The sequence below is a fragment of the Tasmannia lanceolata genome, unplaced genomic scaffold (assembly GCF_043159265.1).
Source record: "Tasmannia lanceolata isolate RefF3 unplaced genomic scaffold, GAP_Taslan_0.1 ptg000002l, whole genome shotgun sequence".
Taxonomy (NCBI): Eukaryota; Viridiplantae; Streptophyta; class Magnoliopsida; order Canellales; family Winteraceae; genus Tasmannia; species Tasmannia lanceolata.
Genome location: NW_027518679.1, coordinates 45,009,489 through 45,021,673, shown reverse-complemented (window position 1 = coordinate 45,021,673; position 12,185 = coordinate 45,009,489). Strand labels below are relative to the sequence as shown.

Sequence of the window (12,185 nt, the reverse complement as noted above, 5' to 3'; positions counted from 1 at the left end):
AGTGTTTGTTGAAATTCTTACTTCCAGAAGTATTGCCGAGAGAGAGGGAGGGATCCTGGGTTGTTTCTTTTTTCTGTTTTCCAAAGTGTTTGTTGAAACTCTTAGTTCTTGGAATAAATTTTCCCTAGACATTTAGGTTATCAAACGAAAAAAAAAAACAGAAAAATATTAGGCTTGGCAAGACTACAACCAAATTCATTTAAAGTAAAGATATGAAATTAAATTTATATCTCATAGTTGATATATGGGTAGAAGAAATGCCGTAGGAAGCGAGGAGTCTAGGCAAGAGAAAATGCAGGATGCAAAATGCTCTAAAGAGGAAACGTGTGGGAGGTTTCGTTGAAAGTCAACATTAAGCATGTAATAGGTCTCATTGGAAGCGAACAAGAAGCCTATGAAAAGAGTAGGGCTATAGTAGGTTAGGGAAGAAGGATAATGTAGGTTAGGGTTACAAGCAAGGTTTTAAATTTTGGTTTCGGGCGAAATTTTGCTCCTTACCGAAACCGAAATTTGGTAAAAGCTCTCAAAATGTCATTTTTTAAAGCCAAAATTTCGATTGAAATTTGGTAAATGATTAAAATAATATTATTTTATCAATTATTTCGCCGAAATTTCCGAAATTTGGTGCCATTTCATTTCGGTCCCGACCGAAATCCGAAATTTCGGTGTCGAAATTTAAAACCATGGTTACAAGTAGTCAAGTACTAAAGAGCGTTCTCCGACTCATTAGTATTACTAGTTATAAGAATTTAGTGTCACATGTTTTATTTTTGTAGATTTAATGTTAAAATTTTTGAGAAAAAATTCACATGTTTTAAGATGAGTTCTTATTAAACACTTTTTTAAAAAAAAATTGCTTCTTCAGCATATTATCAAAATTAGAAAACACTCTTTTTGGAAAATATCACCTAAATAAGCAACGTACTCGTAATTAAGAGAAAGCATGTAGTAAGCACGCTTCCCCTACTTTTGGGAAGCAAGAAGAACTTAGTTCTGAGCTTTCCACCCAAACAGCAAGCTTTTCTTTCTTCTATGCTTTTCTCGGATACTACAATTCATGTTCACATTTACTTTTTAATTTGCTGAATGCTTAATTTGTAGGAAAATGATTTGGGGAGGCTGCAGGGGGCAGCAGGCCGAGATGACCTCTGGCCGGTCCCCTTGCATGTGGGCTAGACCGCCTGTGCAGCCTGGCCCAAATGCAAGGCATGCTCTCCATACACACCCATTCCTCCTGCTCCATCAACCTAACGCATCTCTAATTTTTAACATCATTATCTCACTAGTATTTTTTTTTGTTTATTCCTTTTTCCTTTGTTTTTCCCGGAGTCCATGTGTGTGTGTGTGTACATATATACATCTAGCTTTCTGCTGCTTGTTTTCATTATGATTCTGCCATAATATTGCATTGTTTCACTTGATTTTACCCAAATGAACATAATGTAAAAACACGCTTATTATCTTCTTTTTTAAGTGCAGAATGGAGCCATAGCCGAAGCAATAAATATCTGGAAAAGTAATCTCGACAAAGAATTTGAAGGCGTTGAAGAATGTCCCATCTGTTACAGCATCATCCATACTAATGACCATAGCCTTCCGCGGCTAGCCTGTAAGACGTGCAAGCACAAGTTCCATGCGCGATGCCTCTACAAATGGTTCAAGACATCCCCTAAAGCAACATGCCCCTTATGTCAGACACCATTCTGATATGACTTGATTCAAGTGGAAGAGAGGAAGCGAAATTTGTGGACTATCGCTGTATAGGTAGGATTATACATACAAGAAGTTGTAGAATATGCTTACTTGATGGGAACTTTCTCTGTGAAAGTAGTCTTATGATGTTGAGAGAGTTGAGGCCCATTTTGAAAGAAAAAAGAACAAAAACTGTATGCAGAGTTGTAAGGCTTTTGTCTTCTTATTTGTGGCTATACATAGAATTTGTTAATACCAAAGATAAAAGTCATATGTAAGGCTTTTCTCTTTCTGCCTATTAAAGTGTTGTGTAATCTTGTTGTCCTCTGGGAAGAGAGACTATATTTATTGATGAATGGAATTTTGTTTTAAGTTTGCCATCTCATAGCAAATGCTTTCTGTGATGTATTTCTGGTTACCTCACTTGGCCTTAGATTTTTATTTTTCTTTCCTCTTGTCACCAAAGAGGTTTACTATCTCTTTTTTAACTCTATTTATTTCGACATATAACAGGCATAAAACAAATTTTACGCTCATTTTTAAGTGACAAATTTTACTGCAAAAGAAACTGAGCCTCAATGAAATATTAGTCATAAAAACATAATATTTTACCATGAATCAAGTTCCTGCTTTCTTGTATACAGCAAATGTACTTCTCCCCTTCCTCTGATACTAATCCATGGGAGAAAAATAATAAGACATCACGAAAAATCACTCACTTCTTCCACCATAATGGGATACAAAATATCTCCATTTCCTAGAAGTGTCATCTCAGAGGCTACAATACAAAGGTGTTAATGTATGGGCAAAGGCTCCGTACGGTTGATCATCTTCATCTTTTGGCAAAGGAAAAATTACCAGGATGTATACTGATTTCATGTTGATCAGAGTTAGCCTGAGGCATTGATGTTGAAGAAAGCTCTTCCATGTCTCTCTCTTGTTCGTTGTGGGCCCGGCGGCCATGGTGGGTCGATGGTGAGGCCGTATCTTCGTTGTAGGCCCGGCGGCCATGGTGGGTTGATGGTGAGGCTGAATCTTCGTGGTCGCACGGCTCATTGTCGGAATTATAGAACTGGGGAGAAGCGTGGATACTATCGACCTCATTCCGGTAATGGCGTAAAAGATGAACAGGTGAAAAGCCATGTTCTGGGGTGGCCGGTCGGCTCATGGACAATGGTGTTACACTCCCGGACCTCTGGTTTTGCTTTATGTGCTTCCTTGCCGTGTGGTGCCATTTTTTTAGTGCAATTGCCACTCTATCATTGAAGATGGTGGACTTCATGTTGGAACCCATCTGTGTGAGTACATGTAAGAGATTAGTTGAATTCACACAATTTGCTCTTAATTTCTTTGAAAAGTTTTGGTTTTTTCTTGTTACCTGTGTAACCAATGCATAGAGAGGGAGTGTCACATAGCTACATAGAAATTGGATGAGGACCCTGATCCAAGAACCCAGATTGAATGTTAGAGATGATAACAATTTTCTTGTTTGTATTTCTCTTTTTGTAAAGGATAATTTTCATTTGGGCTGTGTTTCTCAAGTAAAACGGGCATAAAACAAAATTATCACCCATTTTGAAGTGAACAAATGAACATTAAATTTATTTTAGGCCCATTTGAATGAGTCCTTGGTGTACAGACACTTCCATGACCTATAAGGAGGAGATATTCAGTCTTAGCATTTTGGTATTGCATGCCGAGAGATTGTTGAGATAATCATTCTCACAACAATTTGACAATCTTAGGCCCATTAATCAATCTCACAACAATTTGACAATCTAGGCCTTTTTCGTTTTAGATTTTGAGAATTGATTTTGAGTCCAAAACTGCTCTCGGACTCAAAATAGCGTTTAGTTTTGTGTTCGCTAATCAGTTTTTGTGTTAGGTATCTAACCAATATGTCCAAAGCCCTACAGCTTTGATGGAATGTGTTAGGCTAGGCATGCCCTTAAAACCTATCACATACCAAGTTGGGTCCCACCTAGTCTCATACCTAGGCAGGACCCCACTTAAAACCGTAACATTCAACCACACTTTCGTAAAGGCAGCCTGCAGCCCACAGCCCACAGCCCACTCTGTGGCGTGTTTCACTCAAATACCAAATGTTAGATACCTAACCAATACAGCAAAGAACTCTTGGAACGTGTTAGGATGTGCCCTTTAAACTTGTCACATAGCATGTTGGGTCCTACCTAGTTCCATACCTAGGCAGGCCCCCAATTAGGACCGTAATATTTGGACTCGAAATCATTCTAAAATTCCAAAACAAACAGGGGCTTGGGGTTTTGGTATTGCGAGGTCAGTCGAGATAATCAATTTCCCAAAAATCTGACGAACAGATGGAACCCTTCACTCTTCATTTTTAAACTTAAAAAGGAAAAAAAATAATTAGACAATGATAAGCATGCTGTAATGCCACTCACCCCATTGAGATTCTTATGATCACATCCTCTTTCTTCTCATGGAAGCATGAACGAAAGCCAAATTCATACTGCAAAAGCCAAAAGAATTGGATGAGAAAAATCATTTCAGATAAGCATTGTATTACCATGAGTCCTAGCTATATCATGCACATGGGTCCCACATACACTTGGGCCCCACATTGATGTTGTAGTGTGTGTTTCATGCTTTTTTAAGTAGTAATAATGAGATTTCCCAACTTCATGCTAAGAATAGCAAGGGGATCAAATAGGATTATATGCGCCAGTAATCCCAGCCGTAAATGATGGATACTATGTATCCCTCCTGGAGAGCAGATTCGCAAGAATAAAACACACACAGACACACACACACATAAAGAGATTGGATTATGTGGTTCTCACCCAGGTATATATAAAGAATGCAAGCTGAAAGGCGTTCTGCATAACAAAAAAAAAAAAATTAAATAAAATTTGAAGGATATTGTGTAAATGTAAATGGAAGAGAGTAAAAGAAAGAAGGAAACCATTTCAAAAAAAGAAAGAAGGAAAAGCATCAAGCGCGATATTATACCTGAAAAAGAACAAAGTGGATAAGGAAGAGCATAAGACTCGGGCGATTGAACCAGAAGTGATCGTCCATGGGCTGGACAGTTGGGGCCCCCTTGACGACGTCCCCTCGATCTTGAATTTGTAGTCCCATCCTTGTGATTATCACTTGAAGTTTTGTTCCCACCAATAAAATAACCTGCAAAAATCCACCCTTCTTATTACTATTCTTTAATTTTCATTGTTAATCACATCCATCCATTATTCCATTCAAAAGATTTAATGATAAGCTTCAACTAATACATACAATCAAAGGAATAAACGGCAGCCATAGGTAGGAATACCACCCTGTACATAAAAACATATAGAGGGGACAAACTTAGTCACATTAATTATTGTACATATAGACTATATAGAAAGAAATAATATTCCCAACTAAAAAAGGGGCCAACATATCATTTCCCATACTGTGATATTGAAATGGTGAAGTAATTCTAACCGTGTGTGTTGAATAGTAAGTAGAGCACAGCAAAGAACCATATAATTGGGCTGCAAATATGAAAAATATCTGTCAGTGAAACAGGCCTGTAGAATAAAAATTAACGAAGAAACTAGAATTTTTTTAATTATATTTGGCGCGCTGTTCATCTCATACCTGATTCCCACTACGACTTTGAAATCCTCTTCAAGTGATCTCTTGATGTATTTCTGAAAATCGAATTTAATTGTCGTTTGGGGAGCCAAGTGTGCCTGAAATAAGATATTAGTCAGTCATATTGTGTTGGACACACCACCATGGGCTATGTAATTGGGAGTTTATAAGTTACCATGATGAATCCATGTCTCAGGGTTAAGTAATCCACTTTAGGAACGGAGCGCACGAACTGCCTGAAGAAACACACCTGAAATTATTACATGAAAAAAGAAGAAGGTTAGAATGAGGTATAAAAATGGGAGGTAGGCAAGGCAAGCCGAGCCGAGGCTTTTTCTTAAAGACTTTAATTTCCTCACTTATGCAGGTGGTTACCAGAGGAAATAAATAAGTCCTGACGATAAAAATGTCTACGCTAAGAAATATATGTATGTATGTATGTATGTATGCATAGAGAGAGATCTTACAATCCAAATTAGAACAGGTGAACTGCTCCAAAAGTTCAAATGTCGTCGGCCAAAGGTAGTATCTCTGGCGAACCTGAACCTTTCCGGGTCTGCCATGAAAAACCATACAAACATCAAACACCCCTTCTTCTCTATGTAAATCCAATATTCGTTTCAAACATAGAGAAAAAAATTACCATGCGAGAATTGGTATTCCACAGTTTTGGTTTCTCGTTCCCATTTCTTCCACCTTCTCATCTGCAACCAAATCAAAAAACCTTAAGTCAAATATGAAAAATGATTATTCCATCCCCCTTAGCTTGTCTTTTTCTTAAACTGATTTCATTTCTAGGCCATATTTGGAATGCAAGAATATTTTTGGAAAAGTTCGGAAAAGAAAAACAAATCAAAATTCCATGCTTAATTTTCCATTGTTTGATTACATATGAAAAAAAGAGCCTCGACCCACCTCGGTTCAAGTTTTATTTACAGGGACCTTTCATTTATAAGAATTATTTTCCTCTAAATTGCAGGAACAAAAAAAATTCCTCAAGAAATGTTTTTTCTTGCAATCCAATCCTGAGAAAAAAACATACAATAGGGTGTGAAAATATCTTTTTCCTATCCAAAAATATACACATTGGCATCTCTCTCTCTCTCTCTCTCTCTCTCTCTCTCTCTCTCTCTCTCTCTCTCTCTCTCTCCCTCTCTCCCTCTCTCTCTCTCTCTCTCTCTCTCTCTCTCTCTCTCTCTCTCTCTCTCTCTCTCTCTCTCTCTCTCTTAAAGAGAAGTGTAGTGTACCTTTGCTCGTCCCAAAGCCATGGTGGTAATACAATAGATGATGTGAAACACGGCCAACACAAAGATGAAAATGTGAAGTTGGTTGATCCCTTCAGAAGAAATCAATGGAACTTTTCCCTGCACACCAACAACACCATATTCAAATTTTATACAAATAATCTCATCACTACTAACTTTCTCCAAACAAAAGGGACCTATAAAAAAATCACGAACATTTTTCCCGCATACGTCTTCACCCCCTCCTCCTCCGGCCAAGATACGCCGACCAACCGTACTGGCGGCGGCAGTGCTATTATCATCTTTCCTTTTACATGGATGCCATGTGTTACCTACACTCATGGGTATGCATATTTTCGAGATGGGGCTTTGTAGTACTGTTAGGAGAAGGGATATGAAGCCCAACAGCATAAGCTCTACACAAAAAATTTAAATAAAAAACAAGGAGAAATTTTAGTCCAGTAATCCAATAAAATCCATTAACTAACCTAGAAATTACATATTCCTGAAATATTTGTTTGATTGAAATGGTTTTGATGTTCTACCAGATTTGACCTTCTCGAGCGCTTCATAGAGGGCTCTCTTGTGACGCCTCGTTAACCACTGAAAAAAAAAAAAACATATGAGTTTCGATTAATATAGAGATAATATAAGGCTGTTGATCTTGGCATTGTCGTGTTTTGATAATTGCACTAACTCATTTGTCTGTTATTATTTAAATAGCTGTCAAAGTTTATCACAGTTTCTAAAAAGCTCTCAAAAGTCCATTAAAAATAAAAGAGAAGCTGAGTTTGTGCCATTATTAAAACATTGTGGTGCCAATATCAGTACTCATAATTAAAAACCAGACACTCCAATGTTTTGATAGGAAGGCAAAGTAGCATGTCTTCTTATTTTTAACTGGTGGTGTCAGGAGCTTTTTGAAACTGTAAATAACCTTTTGACAGCCCAATAGAAGCCAGAAGACAAGAAGCCTTCGCTATCTAAAATCATTTCCCTTTCGTAATTGCTGAAAACAAAGGGCATGTTTCCATGAAAAACAAGATTGTCAGGTGGTGGGAGAGGTTGAAAATTGAGAAGGCATCAGTAAGGAGAGGGTGAGAATGGCTGAAAAAAAAGGAAAAAAGATATTCCACTCAATTCGCACTTCGCACCATCTCTTCACTTATGCCCTCTCAATTCTCTCCCTCTCTCAATCTTACACTTGGTAAGACAATATTCCACGAAAAATTTTCAAAGGTGCTAAACATGGCCTAAATATTGGATAATCATTTTCGAAGGAAAAAAAATTCATGGTTGCTGAATACACATAAGGAGAGAATAACTTACTTTTCCTATAAGGTGGAGGATGTATTCTATTAAAATAGAAATAACAACCAGTACAAAACAGACCACGGCCACCGCCCATGTAGGCGTTTGCTCCAAAGAGCGAGAGCCACTGCCTCCTCCGCCTCCCCCCGCCATTCTCCACCTTCTTTTTCTCACAGAATACAAATAAGAATTGAAAACTGGATGATGAAACTGGTGGCTTTTCTTTTCTCTTTTTTTTTGTGATAGGCTAAGGAGCACTCTCTTATTAGTTATTACACGTCTCAGTGAATGAAACAGAAGATTTAAACTCTTCTTATCAATCAATCACAAGGAAAGTAGGATAGAATTTGGATACTTATAGAAGGAAGCTAAGAGAAGGAACCAATGACTTGATAGATTGGTATTGCTTGTAAGATTTGACTGGATCAAAGCGTTCTGTTGACCGAAGAAATTAGCGGGGAAATTGGAGAATAGCAATTAAAAGGAAAGAAAGCTGACCCGAGAAGCTCTTTTTTCAGCCGTGTGGACTTATGATTGCTATTATATTGTTGGTTGTGTCTCAGCAATTTCGTACAAACGCATTTGTCACAACTCACAAAGCAATTTTGCAGCCCCTGATTTTCAAGACAGAAGGTGATTTTTGCAAAAGAAGTCTTCTACTTTGCATTATTTGCAAAAACACAACTTATTATTCGACAATTTGCAAATAGAGTCATATGTTTGAGTGAATTTTGCAAATCAGGTCATGCTATCAATTTGTGAACAAAATACCCAAGGTACAATTTTTTTACTTTTAAAAGAGAAACTTGTCCTCATATGTGTGAAAAGATTAAAATTACCTTGTAAAAAGACCAAAATACCCGTCATGCTCAATTATATGTTTTGATAGAGTGGGTCCAACAAACTCAATTAAAACCCTTGCATCTGGTAGGGCCCACCATTTTGCCTCATGTTTTGATGAGGTAGGCCCCATGACCTCCACTCGAACCCATGTATATGGTGTAGTCCACATTTTTACACGAAGTTTTGATAGGGTGGGCTCATTTTTTCACACCCATGCATAAGAATGCTAGTATTTATAGAAATGACACTCCGGACCAAATCGGAGGTTGGCCGCATGGTCTACGCTAGTGTGCCAACAACAAATGCTCCTTGGGATCTGGATCAGAGTGTGGCTGCATGGTCCCAAGCTTGGGCTTCAGTTCTAGGACCCAGATTGGAGGTTGACTGCGTGGTCTTAGGGCATTGTGCCCCCAAACACCGTGATGCTGCTACTCAATAAAGATAATGTTTGCACCTTTCCCATCACCAATTGATTTTGGGATAGATGGTTGGACCGCGATCCTACACCCACAACCTTGATTCATGACATATCATTGACTCATGGGTATTTTGGTCTTTCTACGAGGTAATTTTTGTCTTTTCACAGATTTGCAAAATTCTGGTATTTTGGTCTTTTTCAATGAGTAAAAAAAAAAGGGGGAGTGATAAATCAACCCCCATATATCGTAAATCGACCTCTTTTAACAAAAAAGTTAGGGTATGTGAGTTGTACACTTGTCCTGTGTTTAACTGGGAAACTACAAATTACTCCAAAAGCTTAAGCTGTTGGAGAAAGGCGTTTTTTGTTCTTTTGTACTTTAACACTCCCCGTCACGTGTGGCCCCTCTTTCTTGGATTGGCCTACACATGGCACATGTGGCCCTCTTTTTGGGTTTGGCCATTGCATGTGGAAATTTGCTATTCGGGAAGTTTGAACTCATGATTCTTTCTCTTATACCATGTGAAACTACACTACTAGTTACACTGTTGGAGAAAGGCCTTTTTTATTCTTTTATACTTTAGCAAAAGCTTTATTCACACGCCCTAACGTTTTACGTTAAAAGGGGTCGATTAAGATATACGGGTCGATATCACTGCCCAAAAAAATCTACCACGGTATTTTTGTCATAAATTGATGGCATGACCTGATTTGCAAATTCAATCAAATGTGATGACTATTTGGAGATTCTCAAACTAGAAGTCTTTCTTTACATATAAAGCAAGTAGACGACTTCTTTCGCAAAATACCCTAATCTTTATTTTTCTCCACTGGGTTCATATGAGGTGGCACTTCTCTGTTGAAAAAGTTGGGCTAAAAAATTGCTTTTGCGAACTTGCAAAGACATGCATCTTGTTATGTTATTAGGTATTGCTAGGAAATCTCGCATGGAGTCAATTCGCGGCCCACTTTTGCACGAGAGAACAGCCACACAAGTTCACTTTCTAGCACATTTTGTCTTATTGATTCAATTCATCTGAGGTGGCTGTTCTCTCCTGCAAAATGGCTTTCTGCGAAATTGCCGGAAATCCCACTTTATTATTGTTATGATTCCCATTTGTTTTTCCTTCTCTATATCTTTCTTTTTGTTGGTTTGTTGTAGTTTGACCACTGGTCGGCTCTTCTCTCTTTTTAATTCCCCTTTGGTTATTTGTAGTTTCAAAGGTAGGTTCTTAAACTTTGAAAAAAAAAATTAATTTATGAACGCGTGGACTGAATTACTCATTGTGGGCTGTCACACTGTGAATATTCAAATTTTCCAAGAAAAATATTTGCCGGCAGAAGTATTAGTATGGCCCACTTGTTCAATGATACAAACTGTACGTTTATTTGCAATCTATAGCTGGGCCCTACGTTAAAACTCTAGCTCTAAGTGGTTGATTTGTGGGGGCATTGTTGATGGAGTTCTATGGTGGATGTTCATTTATTTCTAGGGAAAAGAAAATTATGGAAAATAATATTTTCCATGAAAACTAAAATTTCAGGGTCTATTAGGTTTGCACTTTTCCGTGATTAAAAAAAAGAATGAGTTTATCAAACACTGAGATATTCATTTTCCATGGAAAAAAAAAAGTAGCCCTCACTTGTATTCCTGTCCATATCCTGTAACAATTCTATTTTTTGTCTGGGAATTCTTTCTGGTCATTTGTATATTCAGTTTGCAAGCTGCTGGGATAGTAGATAATAACAATTCTTGTTTTTGTCCCGGAATTCCTTGTCTTCATTTGTTTATTTTGTTAAAACCATGTCCAAATAAGTTTGATTAAGCAAGATCCCTTTTGTATTTGATATGCAAATGCTGAATTATTAGTCCATACAAATCATGAATTCGTTGGTTCCTGACTTAAATCGGCCGGCCACAAAAATCATCTCCACAGGATGATCCTAACCCTCCATCTGTAGAGGTTTCCTATCATAGTCACAAATATTTGTCTTGAGAATTTGTCAGAAAATCTGATAAAATTTCACCATATGAAAAAAAAATTATTTGGAAATGTATCTTGGGAGATTTTAAATCATTCCGCTAATTTTTGGTTTATATCAAGAAATTAAAATTTGAAAAAAAAAAAAAATATATATATATATATATATATATGAGAAAACGGTTCCTACACATATGTGTAGATAAGTTCTCTACACACTAGCTTAAAAAACAGTGGGGCCCCACATTGTTTGGGTGATCCAAGCCATCCATTTTAAAGGCCCTCACATAGATAGGGTGTCCACAAAAAATCAGATCCATAGGATCATCCTAACCATTCGAACTGTGGAGGCAAAAAATGGACTAATTTGTGAAGGTTTAAAGACATCCATTTTACTTCCACAAATCGTAGGGTTGGGATGATCCTATGGATCTGATTTTTTGTAGACACCCTATCTATGTGAGGGCCTTTAAAATGGATGGCTTGGATCACCCAAACAATGTGGGCCCCCACTGTTTTTTAAGCTAGTGTGTAGAGAACTCTCTACACATATGTGTAAGAACCGTTTTCTCATATATATACACGCATACATGTATGAAAATATTTAATTTAAGAAAAAAAAATAGGGTATTGATATAAGCACGACCGTCTTTTGATAGTGGGACAAACTCACTTGTTTTACACGTTTTGATTGGCTGTTGAAAGCTTTTTTGGGATTGCAATGGGCTTTGATGGCTGGTTAAACCATGTAAAAACAAGATGTGAGTTCGCGGCATTATCAAAACATGGTAATGCAGGTATCAGTAGCCTAAAAATATTGTAAAATTCTCATGACATTTTTTGCCATACTTTTCACTGTAAATGATAGAAATGAAAATATTGTAATAATTTTTTTTAAGATCCCTGAATTATTTTGGAGTTTTTTGTTTGTTTTATCAAAACGTCCCAGTAAAATTGTAGTGTTTTAAAAAAGTTGAAATATTTGTATGGTTCGTATATGTACCACACCATCCATTTCGAACCTCTATAGATCGGATGGTTCAGATCATCATATGGAGATGATTTTTTAGGCACACA

At 37.3% G+C, this 12,185-nt stretch overlaps 2 protein-coding genes across 2 annotated transcripts in view; one reads left to right on the top strand and one right to left on the bottom strand.

The window, feature by feature from the left end:
* Positions 1-2,072, top strand: part of LOC143875034 (HEAT/U-box domain-containing protein) — a 51,411-nt gene extending 49,339 nt beyond the window's left edge. The window contains exon 16 of the mRNA XM_077376934.1: positions 1,480-2,072. Coding sequence (XP_077233049.1) covers positions 1,480-1,707 — 228 coding nt within the window. The 3' untranslated portion in view covers positions 1,708-2,072. The remainder of the gene's footprint in view (positions 1-1,479) is intronic.
* Positions 2,073-2,261: 189 nt separating this feature from the next.
* On the bottom strand, positions 2,262-8,184 carry LOC143885384 (MLO-like protein 12). The gene is made up of 15 exons (XM_077389536.1): positions 7,884-8,184; positions 7,100-7,157; positions 6,771-6,970; positions 6,558-6,674; positions 5,954-6,014; positions 5,778-5,866; positions 5,486-5,560; positions 5,314-5,408; positions 5,158-5,207; positions 4,966-5,006; positions 4,684-4,857; positions 4,515-4,550; positions 4,116-4,183; positions 3,071-3,131; positions 2,262-2,986 (listed from the first exon to the last, which is right to left on the bottom strand). The coding sequence occupies exons 1-15, from the start codon at positions 8,016-8,018 to the stop codon at positions 2,525-2,527; spliced, it is 1,722 nt and encodes a 573-aa protein (XP_077245651.1). The 5' UTR covers positions 8,019-8,184; the 3' UTR covers positions 2,262-2,524.
* Between the last annotated feature and the right edge of the window lie 4,001 nt (positions 8,185-12,185).